At 40.8% G+C, this 16,797-nt stretch overlaps 1 protein-coding gene across 3 annotated transcripts in view; it reads right to left on the bottom strand.

Annotated features, from left to right (window-relative positions):
• TJP2 (tight junction protein 2) overlaps positions 1 to 16,797 on the bottom strand; it is a 103,935-nt gene that overhangs the window by 61,870 nt on the left and 25,268 nt on the right. For all 3 annotated transcript variants that reach the window (XM_089490412.1, XM_089490371.1, XM_089490381.1), the window contains exon 2: positions 12,325 to 12,445. Coding sequence is in view for 2 of the 3 variants with exons in the window: in XM_089490371.1 (XP_089346497.1) it covers positions 12,325 to 12,445 (121 nt within the window). In the remaining variant the exon portion in view is untranslated. The remainder of the gene's footprint in view (positions 1 to 12,324; positions 12,446 to 16,797) is intronic.

The raw sequence follows: 16,797 nt of genomic DNA, 5'->3' as shown, positions 1-16,797 counted from the left end.
TTGCTTCCTCCTCCTCCTCCTCCTCCTCTGCCAAGAGATGCTAGTAGTGCTAGAGGAGGAGGAAAGTTGGAGCAAGTTTTGCAGAGGCAGGTGGTGGGGCTTGGATACCTTCAGGTCCTTTCCAACTTGTTGTTGTTGTTGTTATATTTGTTTGTATCCCGCTCTTTCCCCAGGACTGGGACTCAGAACAGCTTCACAACATTAAAAACCAGCACTATTAAAAACAGAGAAAAAGATGCCAGCCACAGATGCCAGCCAAAGGTCAGGAATAAACTTCTACAACACGGGCCCCCTATAGCCCCAAAGACCCATACACACACACACACACAGTACATTTAAAAAGAAATGACATTGTTACAGTATTAAAACAGTTATTAAAAGAGTAAAACATATTTTTAAAAGATAAAACTATATATAGAGGAAAAACTGTATCAAATTTTTACACTGGTCCAACATCCCAGCCTGTCCTGATAGCAATTCCTGAAAGGCCTGTGTGGACAGGTGGGTCTTCACCTGCCAGCGCAAGGCCATCAAGGAGGGAGCCCTTCTGATCTATTCCCTGGGAAATCAGGGCGTTCCAGAGTCTAGGGGCAGCCACCAAGAAGGCCCTCTCTTGTGTCCCCACCAGTGTGTTCATGATGGTGTTGGGACGGAGAGAAGGGCCTCTCCAGAGGATCTCAGCGTCCAGGTTCATACAAGGAGATACGGTCTGCCAAACAGTGCGGACCTGAGCCATGTAGGGCTTTATAGGTAATATCCAGCACCTTGAATTGTGCCCAGAAATAATGAAGCTGTTTCAGCAGAGAGGCGTTGTTGTTGTCGTCATCCACCCTCAATGATCTCGACCCATGGCAACCCTGTAGATGAGACATCTCCAAGGCTCCCTGTGCTCCATTGCTCTGCTCAGGTTCTGCAACTTCATACGCATGATCTCCTTAACAGAGTCCATCCATGTGGCCTTCCTCTCTTTCTGCTTCCCCCCACCTTTCCCAGCATTATTGTTTTTTTCCAGTGAATTGTGCCTCCTCATGATGTGGCACCACCACTGCATGGAGAAATCCGAAAGGACTGCTATCACGCTTCCATAGTGACCCATAAGTAGGTCAACTTGGGATTTTGGGGTCAATTTTTGAGAATAAATTTTTAGACGTACAGACAAGTATATACAGTAGTTGTTCCAAGTCTGTGATGTTTTCGGCTAGTAGTATGGTGTTGTCTGCGTATTTTAGATTGTTGATATTCCTTCCTCCTATTTTCACTCTTCCTTCTTCTGTGGCCAGGCCTGCTTTTCATATAACATGTTCTGCATACAAGTTGAATAGACAGGGTGAAAGGATGCAGCCTTGTCTGATCCCTTGCCAATTGGGAACCATCCTAAGTTCCCGACTTAGGGCAACCCTAAGGCTATGTAACTATCGTGGGGTTTTCTTGGAAAGTTTCTTCAGGGAGAGGTTTGCCATGGCCACCCTCTTGGGGCTGAGACAGTGCAACTTGCCCAAGGTCACCCAAATGCATCTGAGGAAGTAGACTTAAGTCTAGGACTTAAGTAGACTTTAGTCTAGGTGCTACAAGATCTTTCTACATAGTAATTCCACAGATTAACACGGTTATATTGTTGAAGTCACCCACTGGATTTACATGGCCGAGCCAGGATTTGAACTCTGATCTCCAGAGTCATAGTCTGGTGCTCAAGCCACTACACCCAGGGCTAGTAGTTGTTTTTGTTGTTGTTGTGTGCCTTCAGTATAGCGAACCTATCATGAGGTTTTCTTGGCAAGTTTCTTCAGAGGGGAGTTTGTCATGGACATCCGCTGAGGCTGAGAGAGTGTGATTTGCCTAAGGTCACCCTGTTGGGTTTCCATGGTCAAGCCAGGATTCGAACCCTGATCTCCGGAGTCATAGTCCAACACTGAAACCACTATACACACGGCTGTTGGTTGTTGTTGTGTGCCTTCAAGTGCTTCCCAACTTATAGCGACCCTATCATGGGGTCTTCTTGGAAAGAAGGGATGTCATAATGAGGTGGGAACAAGCCTGTTTTCTGCTGCTCCAGAGACTAGGACCCAGAGCAATGGATGCAAACTACAGGAAAAGAGATTCCACCTCAAGATTAGGAGGAACTTCCTGACAGTAAGGGCTGTTCGACAGTGGAACACACTGCCTCGGAGAATAATGGAGTCTCCTTTCTTGGAAGTCTTTAAACAGAGTCTGGATGGCCATCTGTCGGGGATGCTTTGATTTAGATTTCCTGCATGGCAAGGAGTCGGAATGGATGGCCCTTGCGGTCTCTTCCAATTCTATGATTCTATGAGTTGCTTCAGAGGAGAGTTTGCCAGGGCCGTTCTCTGAGGCTGATGGAGTGTGGCCTGCCCAGGATGACCAGAGGTCCTTTTTTTCCAGGACATGTCCTACATTTCAGCCTTCTGCCCAGAAGGAATTTCAAAATTTTCTCCGTTTTGAGCCTGATTAAGACACTTGATTTTACATTTCTATTTATGCTTCTGGCTTTTATTTGGTCATGTCTTCCTTTTTTTTTACTGTCCTACATTTTGCAGTGCCTTGTCCTACTTTGCAGGGAGGACATCTGGTCCCCCTGCTGGCAGCTGCCCCTGGCTTCTGAGGACAGGATGACCACCTGTCCTCCTTTTCCAGGACATGTCCTACATTTCAACTGTCTCTCCATGGGGAATTTCAAAATGTCCTCCAATTTGAGAATGATTAATATAAATGTAAATTCATGCTTCTTAGTGTTTTTACACATAAACCACTACCCACACTGGCTCTCTTGCAGGAAGCAGATACTGGCCACCAAGTGTGGCAGGGCATTTTCAGAGCAGAAAGGCTAACTGGGTCAGAGAGGTAAAGGAAACTGTTGAGGAACATGCATTCTAGTAACTGTGGTTTTAAAAAAAACTCAGTTCACTGAATGGTAGAAAGCATGACGGTGCAAACATAACAGGCTGCATCCACACTGTGGAAATAATCCATGTTGACACTACTTTAACTGCCATGGCTCAATGCTATGGGATGCTGGGAACTGTAGTTTGTTGAACCACTAGAGCTCTGACAGAGAAGACTAAATGTCTCACATAACTATAATTCCCAGAATTACATAGCATTGAGCCAAGTCAGTTTATCCTACCCTCTTGGTTATCACCTCAAAACCCACAACAATGCGCAAAGCAGAATTTAATATTCCTCTTCCACCAGTTAGTAAGGTCATATCCTTACTATAAAATAATGACAAAATTACTATTATGCTGCACATGAAAAGGAACTAGTTATTTGTAAATAGTTACTTCAAAGTAATGGGAAAATATGCAAGTGAGAGCTCAAATAAAGTGGAAAATCCTGTTATTTCTTTCCTCAACTCTTCTGGCCATTTGTGCTAAAGCACCACAATGACTAAGGGTGCATCTACACTATTGAAATAATGCAGTTTGACACTACTTTAAGTGCTGTATCTCCATCCTATGGAATCCCAGGAGTTGTAGTTTTAAAAGGTCTTTAGCTTTCATTACCGAAGAATGATGGTGCCTCACAAAACTACAATTCCCAGAATTATGTAGAATGGATCCATAGCAGTTAAAATGGTGTCAAACTGAAATATTTGTACAGTGTACATGCACTCTGAGAATCACTTCATTCATGCATATGGATTATTTATATCATGTCTTTTTCCACAGGCTTGGGACTCAAGGCAAATGAGAGAGAGTGAGGTTATGTTTTAGCATCGATGGCAAAGATATATGTATCATCTTCCATGTCAGTCTTCCCTTGCAGTATTCTTAGATGATTTTGGACTACAACATTCACCAGTCCCAGCTGGCAGTCTGACTTGGAGGGCAGATCTTCCACTAAAGCTCTGATCTTAGACGGTTACAAAACAAGTTGGACGCCTGTGCTTTTTAGACCATGAGTTACTATCACACGTTCTGTCTTGATTTCAGCTTGGATCAACCTCAGTTGTCACTGTTACTTCCTTTGTTTCATATTTCCCTTTACACAGTGGACATTTTATTTCTGCCAGAGCAATTGTATGCTTCAGACTTGGAGAACTGGAGAACACGCAGTACAATAATAAATAAGATAAGGCAATAAAATTGTATTTTTAGCAGCTATCTCACTGAGGTTGTCTAATCCATGTCTTATACCTTTTCCTCTCAAAAGCAAAGTGAAGTTTTTTCCAGAAAAGGAAATCAGTTATTATCCCAGTTATCATCACTTTTTCTCTTTCAGTGTCCTAGTTTTACTTTAAGAATACCAGATGCCTTCTACATAATAAAACATCTTCAAACATAATAAAACATTCTACACACCCAAGACTGCTCATCTTAAACATACCACTTCAGTGGAAGGATGCTCTTTCTCAGAAAACAAGCTCATGACAAAAATTCAACCAAGAATTCTGAAGTGTACAGTGAATGAGGCATAATATCTTTATGAAAAGAGACCTGTGAAAAGCCAGCCAATACTAGGCCCAGTCTAGCTCCTGTAACCACTCAGCAATTATACTAAAGCATGGACTAAGGCATAAGACTGGCTTGTGGGACTAGATGCTCTCAAACAGTTCTACTCCAGAAACTAGTGCCAAGAATCGTGTAGTTAGACTGAAATGGCTGCAATAGCGTGCTCATGTTGTGGGATCAAACCTCTGCACTCTATTTCCAAGATTCTTGTCTTATTTCTCTCATTATTAGTCCCATGGAACCTGTACCACCTGCTCCAGTGATTCAAGTCATACCTGTGGTTATAGCAGCCTCCTCCAACCGGTGTTGGGCCATCATCCCCTGCCAGTATAGCCATTGACATGCTTTATGGGGATTGTGAGAGTCATGGTTCAATACATTTAGAGGGCCCCAGTTTAGGAAAGGGTGAATTATGGACCGCAGTGCTATTCTGATAAACTAGATTTATTTTTTAGGCCTAGGCAGTTTGAAAATCAAGATCTATTAGTAGATTTCTGAGTGATCTGCAAGCATTACTATGGCCACCTGATTAACAAAAGGCAAAATCAAGGAACCCCTGTGATGGATCTCAACTGACATTCTTCCTGGGATCTTATCTCCCACCCTTCCCTTAAAACCTATCAAATGTGTCCTGGGTTATTATTTGAAAGCCCTAAGGTAACTACAACATCACATAAGCAAATGTATACTAATTTGGATTTGGTTTTGTATTTGTGTAATTTATTTCTCCTATAAGCCCTTGAATGATTCTCAGGGAGAGGTGTAAAACAGTAACAATAAGAAAGAATTACTGGATAACATGAAATTTAAAACACCAAACATGCAATTGTAATACTGTCCCTCTTTATAGGCATCATCATCACCCAATACCTCCTTCTCAGATCCCAACTATGGATCTGCCACTTGCTCAATCTGTCTCTGTTGTTTCTTTTTTACATTGGGCAAATGTAGCCCTATGATTCCATTCTAACTTCTATGGCACCATCCTATAGAATCCTGGGACAAGGAGATTAGGGATGAGCATTTAGAAATCTTGGCCCTGTGTTCTAGTGCCCCATCAAATTACAAACTGCACAATTCCATAGGATGTGCCATGGCAATTAAAGTGGAATCTAGAGCTATAAGTGTGTAGAACTAAAGGTCCCCTCTCAGACAATTAAACAGCCAATCCTCTCTTCTGATATTGTTTCCCTTCAGTACCTCTTCATAGCATTCCAAGAGCCATGATGGAATGGCTCTACACAGACTAGGCCACTGCCCTGCTGCTCTTCACAACCACTCCCCTGGCAGGAAAAGGAATGTTTTTGTGTTAATGGAGTCCAGGCTCAGTTCTGCTATAAAAACAATTTCTCGATCTGAACCATGAGTTCAGAGGCATTCTATGCTTCAATTCTAGGTGTGTACCTAAATACCTACAGGGCCTAAATACCCTAAAGGCACTAGATCATTTCTGATCTTGAAAGCAAAACAGGGTCAGTCCTCACTAGTACTTGATGAGAGACTGCTAATGAATCCTAGATACCATAGGCTAGATTTCAGAGGAAGGAATGGGCAAAACCACCTATGCAATTCATGGTGTCATCAAAGGTCGACAGGTGACTTGAAGACATGCCCACATCTAGACATCTAACCCCAACATTTCATCCTGGATACAGTTGGTTGACCTTAAGGTTCTAGTGAAGAACAACAACACAATTCTAAAGCAGATTCAAGAAGCATGATGTCTGCCTAGCCCTGGCATACACTTTATCCAGTGAATACCAGTCCAGAGTGCAGGTACATAACCATTTGGAGACATGAGAAAAATGTCCTGAAGATGGACTCCCTAGATACTACAGCTGCCTAGCCTTGAAATCCTTGGTAATGGGCCAAAAGATGGGATATGCCAGAACATTTCCTTTTGTAAATATGCTTAACCATCCAGTAGATTTTTCAGGTACTTCCACTATTATAGGACAGGAGTGAGGAATTTGTGATCCTCTTTGTGTTGGACAGGGACGTAGCCAAGGGGGGGGATCTTGGGGTCCGGACCCCCCCCTTCCATTAGAAAAATGAATGGTATGTGCTGCTGCGCCACTGCACCCAAGCCCCATTATAATGGTGGCACTTAGTCTGGACCCCCCCTTCCTAAAATCCTGGCTACGTCCCTGTGTTGGACTTCACTTTAGCCCTAGCCAGCACAGCCAACAGGGAGGGATGATGCAGGTGGCAGTCCGACAACATCTAGAGCACCAACCTCCAAGAGAAGACTGTCTTCTATTGCAGTGCTTTGCAGAGATGTTCACACACACACACACACACACACTGATATTTACACATTTTGTTGTACAACAATCTGGAACTGAAATGGACTTAATTGGTATGGTGTAATGGTTTGAGTGTTGGACTACAACTATGAAAATCAGGGTTCAGTTCCCAGCTCAGCCATGAAACCCACTGCGTGACCATGGCCAAGCCACATGTTCTCAGCCTCAGAGGAAGGCAATGTCAAACAAATCTTGTTCCAGGCTTCCTGTAAGTCAGAAATGACTTGAAAGTACACAATAGCAACATTTACCACTTCATGTACACAACATACTCAACACAGTTTGATAGGTTGTTTAATATCCCACCTTTCTTCAACATGGGACCCAAGGCAGTGTACAATCTTTTAAAAAAATACAATACCGTACAACTAGGAAGTTCTTAATACAAAAGTTAAAACATGATTAAAATAGGCTTCTATTTTTAAAAAAACATAAGTTAAAATTACAACTTAAAAGCAGTTTTAAAAATACTTTCAAAACATCTTTAAAATACCCCTATTAAATGCCACAACATGCTGGTTTGGCAACTTGTGAAAGAGCCAAGCAGGTGCAAATAGGCCAAATACATGAACATATATAGTTGATTCATCGTAGGACAGGATTCTCTAGAATCCTGACTTCCTCTTCCCTGGAAATGATGTCGATGTTTGTGAAGCTTTTTAAATGCTGAAAGGTACTGTCTAAATGCCAAGCAGCAATATTGTCTGAAATACACCTGAAAGAAACAATATGGTTTCGCCAGGCCTACAAGACTTTTTTTCTACTAATTAACAACAGTCAAAGGTGATGTTTTAAAATGTCAACAGATTTAAATACATGTTAAAATGAAATTTCAAATAATTAAATTATGCTGTTTCCTAGTGCTAGTGCAAACATAATCTTTCCTACCATAGGAAAGTTAGGCGATACAATGGATTTCCAATGATGCATTTTGTTTTCAGAAAGAGTTGCAAATCCTCATGATGAATTAGACAAGTCACTGAAAATTACTGAATTGTTGTGTGATCAAACATGCCAACAAATAGAGGTTCCACTTCAAGCAACAAAGGAAGTTTGCTTGATTATGAAAATTATGAAAAACCTCTCTGGAAGTATCAAACAACTTTTAAACCCTAAGAATACATAATGAAAAATACACAGCCCTAAACACATTCTTTTCACAAGCATGGGGGCTTGCTATTGATTTTATTTGAGCGTTAGGCCTGTCACAATATACCTGTCTCAACACAAAGTTTCAAAACATTTAATAATTTTTCCCAAAAGCTCAAAACAGTTTATAAAATGGAAGAATTATCACTTTTGTAGATCTCAACAAGCTATGACTTGATCTGCTGAAATCTGGTTTGCTTTAAGGTATGAATCTACCTCTCCTAAAAAGCCATGGCTTGTTAACCAGCCAAAGCACACAGTATGGATCCATAGTTTGATTTTGGTTTATGACCTTGTTTAAACTATGGATTGGTATGCTTTTCTTTCTGTTTCTTAACAGGCAGACCAGAAGCGCATCTCAGAATTACTAGTATATACATTCAGCAGCACATCTCAGAACAGATTTAGATGCAGTGCCACATCAGAGTTTGGTGTTACAAAAATGAGCTGCCAAGAACCTTGGGTTTCCACTTTCTTTCCTCACTTTTCTCTATCATCCAAACCACACTGCAGAAATAATTCAGTGCGAGACCACCTTAACTACCCTGGTTCAACGCTAGAGTATTCTGAGAACTGTAGCTTTGTGAGTCATGTAGCCTTCTCTGTTTGAGAACTTTAGTACCACAATAAGCTACAATTCCCAGAATTTCCTAGCACTGAGCCAAGGCAGTTAAAGCAGTCTCAAATTGCATTATTTCTGCAGTGTGTTTTAGACCCATGTGCAGAATTAGAAGTTCTTGATTCTAGATTGTGGCAAGCCATTCTCAGTGAGATTTGGATCAAATGACATACTATGACAGACTATAATAATAATATTTTTATTTGTATACCGCTTTTCCTTCAGATCAAAGCGGTTCACAACATACAAGCTACATGTCACATACTATAGCAATACAATACATCAACAGTGACATCAGCAATCTCATACAATTCAACAAAATTCCTCAAAAACAATGTACAAAGCAGTCAAAGCCATCAGTTGAGGCTGAGTTGCCGCCGGCCTGCCACTCTCTCCCTCAAGATGGTGGTCCGAAGGAGGGCTCTTTTTCTTCCAGGCGAGGCCTGTTGTTGCTGGCCTGCCTCTCTCCGGTTTGGAGCCGGTCTTTGTGCTTGCTTAATCTCATAATTCTCATAATTTAAACAAAACGTTAAGACACAAATGTCAAGGTACTCGCATTAACCATAGTTTGAAACTCTGGTTTAAATGGTCCCTTGATGGCATTTGGCCATGTTATTATCAGTGGAGATCTAACACTAAACCATAATTAAAGGTAACGGGACAGGAAGAAGCAATATATGTTCTCTATTTGGCTCTCAGTTTTCAAAACATTTTTTTGCAGCAGATCAGCATTACATTTGTAAAAGAATTCAGAGAGACATGGTTTAAATAAAAATATTCCATGAGGGGAAAAATATTTTGAGGTTATTTTTTTTGCTTACTATGTACAACTAATTTGCTGCATTTCTGTTTCTTGGCTTCTTATCATTGGTGACATTTATATGACATTAGATTCTTTGGCTTTTAGAAGCTCCTCTTGACATGGTGTCACTTGGAGTCAAGCTCCCATGACACCCAAATCTCTTCTTTCACAGTAATCAGTTTTTTTAAGGTCACAAGCAAAATAAGCAGAATTTTTCCAAACACAAAAGTAATGTTCTCAAAGCCTTTTCACACCACTACAAATGTCAGCTCCCCACAAGCAAAACTACCAATTATAGTGAAACAGTTTTCTCTTTTCAGCAGTCAAAAGGCTCACATGCAGCATTTGTCATGGAGTCCCTGCTGATGGTATATTCCCTTCCTCACTAGAAAGTCTAGGAAAAAAATGATCCTCTCCTATGTTTGTCCAGTAGAGCAAGAAACTCTGTATTCCTCCCCATCTCCCTAATGGCTGGTGGTAAAAGTTGTATAAGGTCCAAAACACACTGCAGAAATAATCCAGTTTGAGATTGCCTTAAATGCCCTGGCTCAATGCTAGGGAATTTTGGGAACCATAATTGTGGGAAACATTTAGCCTTCTCTGTTAAAGAGCTATGGTGACACAATAAACTATAATTCCCAGGAATCCCTTGCAGCCAGGGCAGCTAAAGCGGTCTCAAATTGGATTATTTCTATGGTGTGTTTTGGACCTAAGAGAACCTGCAGTTATATGGTGAGCATTTTCAAACAGTTTAGTGAGCAGAGAGTGCCAGTTATCATGGAAAACTGCTTCTCATGAAATATGAGGTCTGTTCATGATATGTGACCAGCTCAAGGCATACATTTTTCATATCTAGGCTTGCATTTTGCAAATATTATCCTGCTCCCTCCTCCATCCCAAATCCATGTCTCCTGTGCCTATTTGGGTCCTTATGCTTTATTACCATTTTATGGGGTATTCTTATGCATGTCTATTCTGAAATGAGTTCAGTATAATTTTACATCACATATACATATAATGACAACCTTTATGCCTCTTGTTTTCAGGTTTTTCCATATCAATGTTTCCTAACAGACACTTTTTTCTCCCATAATCACTGCCTCCAGCACTTAGCCTCAGGCAGGAATGAGCAAAATATGGTCCCTGCCCCATATGTGGACTCTTAGGGCAGTCACTTCCAAATTCTTTTTTTAAAATTGCTTTAGGGGGCTAAAAAGGTGGAGGGGAAAAATTACACTTAAATAATAAACCATGCTATCCAGAGGAGCAGGATTTACCTTTTGGGGGGCTAAATCACGATAGTGGATCAGAGTTGGCCTACCCCTGTTCCTTGGGGCAAACCCAAGATATCGCCTCCTCAGAGGAGGACATAGAGAAACTTGAGAAGAAGCAAGAAAGATTAAATGAGTCCCTAAGAATCTAGAGCAGAAGGAAATGTGGTACTGACTGAGCAGACAAAAAACCTTGTAAGAATTTGAAGAGGTGTAACTCCCTATTGACACCTTACCCATGCAAAAACACGTGTCTTGAGCATGAGCTGGGTTGCATCCATGTCATCAGCAGTTGGACTCCTATCCCCAATGGCTGCTAGGGGTACTGGGAGATGCAATCCAAAGTAATCTGGAGGCCACCCACTCCCCACCCCTCAGATAAACTGTTGAAAATGGAAAGCAACTTTGGATGGAGCTAGGGGCCTCTGAAGGTTCCAGATCCCATCTGATCTTGAAAGCTAGGCATATCAACCCTGGTTAACATTTGGATGGGAGCCCACCAGGTAATACCAGGTACTGTAGGCTATATTTAGAGAAGACAGTTACAAATCATTTCTGAGTATTCCTTGGCTAAGAAAACAATATGAAATTCATGGTGTCACCATAAGTGGATAGGTGACTGAAAGACTTTGTGCGCATATGCAAATGCATACATGATATGTGCCTGCGTTCATTCACACAGACACACACAGAGTGGCCTCCTCAACCATTTGAAATATTTTGCCTAAGGCAGAGAGATGCCAGGTCAGGCTCATCAAAAGCCCTGAAATTTCCAGACCAAAACTTAAGACCAAGGGATGGCCCCTGGTGATGTCATGGAGACAGGGCTTGGTGGTTTCATTAAACTTTATCCACTAAACAGCAACCATTTGCTAACAGCTTGTTAATGAAACACACATGCACATAAACAAAAATGTCTTTCCTTGCTCAAAATTTGCTGACTTTGCAAACTGTAGTACTTGATTAGTGTCTACAGTACAGTATTTTGCAAAGTGCAGCACAGACTCCCTGCCTGACCAGAGTCAGGTCTTCTCTCTTGCGCATAGTCCACCCCACCAAAACTGGAGAATTTGAACCCCCACCTGTTGTCCAGAAGTTATCCATGAAACCTGGGGACTTAAAGCAACATTTTGAGATTTGGCAACCCTACCAAGATGTTATATCTCCATGTGAGCTTTTCTAGCTCCAGGATAAGACCATTCTGTTTCATTCATTCTTTGAAGGCTTCATTTCAATGTGATTATATATTAGGAGTGCAATGGTACAATATGGTTTTTACACTGCAGTGTGTGTGTGTGTGTGTGTGTGTGTGTGTGTTACATGCCTACAAGTCGTTTCCAACGTATGGTCATCCTCAGGGGAAGCTATCACAGGGTTTTTTGGCAAGCTTCTTCAGAAGGGTTTTTCCATTGCCATCCTCTGAGGCTGATTTGTCCAAGGTCAACCAGTGGGTTTTCAGGGCCAAGCAGGGGTTTGAACCCTGGCCTCCAGAGTCATAGTCCAACACTTAAACCACTACACCACATTACACTACCGCAATTTCTTGGATTTTCAAGATTACAGTTTATGGTACCATATGCTTCTGAAGGGCAAGTTTCACATCTAGATAGGATTTTAGGTAGGATTTAAATACAGTGTAACTATCATAGAAGGTGAAGTATTATGGGCTATTGACTAAAACTAATCTTATAGTTCTATTAAAAGGTACCTGATGAGGAAAGACCCGTTTCAGTATTCTCAGTCTACTTCCAGTAATGCGTCTTGGGGTTGAGTTATGGTTGTGGTCCCAGGCCCACTCACAAGGAGATGGTGGTATTGTTGGTGGTTCCCTAAATTATAAATTAAAAAAAAGAAATAGTGATAAGTTCAACCAAGCTAACTTACTTTACGTTAAGCTAGAAACACTAAAAATTTAAGATTTTGCAATTCATTTTAAACATTAACTGTCACATGAATGGCAACAAACAATTCCACAAATGACATTAAAGTAATTACTATTTGGACAGAAACCCAACAGTGTCTCTCATTGTGCTTAGCACTGTTAATTCCCATTAAGAAATGTGTTTTACAAATTAATCTGGAACAGAACAAGGCAATGGCAAACCTCCTCTGAACAAATCTTGTAAAATAAAAATCATAGGGTTCACTTTTGGGGTTGCCATAAGTCTGAAACAGCTTGAAGGCACACAACAACAATAGAACAAAAAAGGAACACAAGCCTTTAGCCTTGATATTTCAATACAACACCTTCGTAGCAATAGACTTTCATGAAAAAATGTGCTCCTTTTGCTTTAGAAGGCTTCTGGCCCAGTAGTGGCAAGAGGAAGGCTATTTAGTTGAGATGCACAGGACATGGCAAACAAGTAATTAAAACTGGAAACATTTCCTAGCCATTATCACCTGTGTTGGCCACTGAGGGAAGAGGTCTTAAAGTCAATTTTATGTGAATATGCCTTAGAAGCCTTCAAAACCCACCATATTTGGAAATACACTTGTCCCTCCACATTTGTGGCTTTGACTTTTGCGGATTTGATTATTCGTGGATTTTATTAATATGTTCTCTCTAGGAATCTCTAGGTTCTCCAGTGCAACTCTGTGGTAAACTTTAACCAAAGGTTGCACTGAAGGACCTAGAGATTCCTGGAGAGAACACTCCACTAGGCATTTTTAGCTCCTCCAGTGCAATTCTATGGTCAATGTCTGGCAGATGTTGACCACAGAGTTGCACTGGAGGACCTAGAGATTCCTAGAGAGGTATTCTCTTAGGTAAAAACATAGTGTTTTTGTTATTTGCGGTCTTTCCACATTCATGGGAGTCCTGTGCCCCTAACACCAGCCAATATGGAGGTATGAGTGTATAGTGGCTACTCATGAATTGTTTCTCCCCCAAAAAAGGAAGAAGTAGATCACTGAAAAAGATAGAAATTTGCATTAAAATGGTATACACTACTTTATACACAGAGATATAAATTTAGAAATGATTACTATAAAGCAATACATCTCATAACAGTGGCACAACTAAAACATTTTTCTTTCTGAAGAGGAACAGCAAGTGCCATCTTCCACCCTCCACCCCTGCATATCAAGATTTATTTCATTTCATTTCATTTATTTCAAGATGCATACTATTCAAAGCCAACTAAATGATTTGGCACCTGAGGCAGAAAATCCCACAAACCCTCTAGTAAATCCCTCTCAGTAAAAACAAAACCATCATAAATCAAATGGCTGACAATTTGCTGTTCTTTTATACTTCACATAAGAAAGCTGCCTCATTCTGTCTAATGGCAGGGCTGGCTCTGAGCTAACCAGTCTACTGTCCAGGTGTCAGTTGTGGATAGGAAACTTCCAAGCTTTGCTGCTATCCCTCTTTATGGATCTTTATCTTTTTCTCTCTCTTTTTTTACTTCATCCTTTATTAAACCAAGTTAAAATACATCAAATTAGTATGGGTCTTTATTTTTAAACAAGATTTGAACAGAAAGAGGTTATGTCTTCAAACTGTAATCTGTAAAGTTCGATGCAAGGCCATGATATTTTGGAAGATGGGACAGTAAGAACAAGCATCGCACCTGACAAGCATGGTTACTGGTGAGAGAAAACTGCCTTGCCTGTGATTAGAGGTGCTAAATTACTACAAATTCTGGCTCTGGAAACAAGTTCTGGACACAGGGTTAGGAGAATACTGTACTACACTGTTACAGCGCTATTATTCTACGTTTACTGCTATGGCTGTCTCCTAGGGCATTCTATGGTTCGTAGTTTAGTGAGACCTAAGAGCTCTCTGGCAGATCATTCTAAACTGCAAATCCCAGGATTCCATGGGAGGCAGCCATAGCAGTAAAAGTGGAATAGTAGCACTATAACAGTGTAATGCAGTATTCTCACAAGCTTGTGTCCAGAACCTGTTTTCAGAACCAGAATTTGAATACCATTTTGGGAGAAAAGCAGGATATAAATCCCTTAAATAAATAAATAAACCCAAAAGGTGGAATAATAGTGCTATAACAGTGTAGTGCTGCATTTGTCTCAAACATACTTTGCCACCCTGCTCTGCTTCTCTAGCACTCTTTACAGATATGTAATCCCATCTTCGTAGTACAAATAGGGTCACGAGGAAGACACATTTACTCACCTCACAGACCATTCCAACCCACTAACCAATTCCCCTCAGCCACCTAGCTTGTTCTGCTAGCCCCAAGCTTACCAGGTACTTCCCCTGGACATGTGTCAGTTAATTCCAGCTCTTAATTAATTCCAGGCCTGCCAGCTATGCTTATCTGTCTCAGTGGAGCTTTGTGCCCTGCTCCCCCTCAATCCCTGTCCATCCACTCATCACATATAGCTGCTACTGAAAGGATAATTGGAGTCCTGGTGTACTCTGTCATGGCAGGATAACGAAAGACCTGCTGGAGACCGCTCATCCTTTCCTGGCTACACCTTGAATAGAACTGGGCTACACCAAGCAAACAAAAATCTTTCAGCCTTTGTGACTATGGCAGAAAAGAATAAAAGGAGGAAAGAAAGCCTATTTCTACATCTCTGATCAATTCTTCCTCCCATTTCACAAGACAGAGATAGGAAAGTATGATGATGATATTGGCAGAAGGGTACTTCAATATTATTTTTTAAAATATCTTCACTCGTTTATTTGCTTTCTCACAATTAATTCCTCATTACTTTTGCCCTGAAGAACAAACTTACAAAGGAAATGAGTCACCATACGCATTCATGGGGCACACCAAATAATCTGTGCCAAAAAACCCCTACCATTCTATACATTATGAACATCAACCAGTGTAGTACAAATGTGTTGAATGCTTATTTGCTTATTCTCTCTACATAATTTATTCTAAAATCCAAATATTCTGCCAAGAAATTATGTTACTGTAGGAAATGAAAAGTGGAACATCACTGAATAGTAACAATTAATGAGGTATAGACAGACTTTAATCTACACTCTATGCTACATGTGTATTTTTCAACACGGTCTGCAAAATAGAAATTGCTAAAAGCTTATTTTAAATAAGATCACTAACCTAAAGCATGCACTGGACTGAATACTAGACCGTACACTGCAGAAAACAAAAGCATTCACCCTTTTTTTGTCTTCAGTAGTAGACCAAGATTTTCAGCTGAGTCAAGAGACAAACATTTCCTGACGGTTTGTTTTCTTCCAGCCTGTTGCCTCTCCCAAAGGTACATTCCATTTCAAGGAAGGGTAGGTTTTAACCAGGAGGATACAACAGCTGCCTATATTTTTCCTCCTTTCAAAGTGTTACTGTTCTATACGTGTATATTTTATTGGTACCGTCTGGACATACCATCTCACTGTTTCAGGAAGAGTAAACCTCAGTGAGGTTAATGGGATTTAATTCTGAACAGGTATGTTTTGCTAAGCAAAGATCAGGAGGAGGAAATGGACTCACACCCCAAACCCCACAGCCTTTATTATAGGCTACAGTTTATTTTATTTTTATCAGTGGTAGTTATTTAGAATATGTAGGCTATAATTTATAGAAGCATACTAAATGAAACCCATGTACAAGCCACCAATTAACTGATAAAAACAAAAGGAATGGGAGGCATTTTGGATTGTGAAACTCAGAAAACACCAATAGTGTGCCCTTTTTTCCTTCAGGTTATAGCATGCTTTCCAAAAATACATTTTGCTGTTGTTGCTGTGTGCCTTCAAGTCCTTTCTGACTTATGGCAACCCTAAGGCGAACCTATCACAGGGTTTTCTTGGCAAGATTTGTTCAGAGGTTTGTCAGTGCCTTCTCCTGAGGCTGAGTGTGTAACTTGCCCATGGTCACCCAGTGGGTTTCAGGGCCAAGCGCAAAATCAAATCCTGGTCTCCAGAGTCATAGTCCAATCTCAAACCACTATGCCACACTGACTCTCACAAAATACATTCTTAAATAAAGTTTTGCATTGTTTTTGTGCTTACTCGTGCCTCTTACCAAATATCTCATTAGTGTTAACATTTGGTTAAGTTTGGTCCATATCACACTAAACTATTGTAGCAATATATTCCACTCTAATTGCCATGGCAACATCCTGTGGAATTCTGGGATCTGTAGTTTAGTGAGACCCAAGGTTTCTGGGGCTGAGAATTCTAAATGCCTCTCCCTCAAGTGCAAATCCCAGGATTCCTTAGGATGTTGGATGGGAGACAGCC

This window comes from Sceloporus occidentalis, unplaced genomic scaffold, assembly GCF_023333645.1.
Source record: "Sceloporus occidentalis isolate IW3139 unplaced genomic scaffold, rSceOcc1.0.p SCAF_1, whole genome shotgun sequence".
NCBI classification, from domain to species: Eukaryota; Metazoa; Chordata; class Lepidosauria; order Squamata; family Phrynosomatidae; genus Sceloporus; species Sceloporus occidentalis.
Note: the sequence above shows the minus strand (reverse complement) of the source record. Positions and strands in the feature narration are given on the sequence as shown.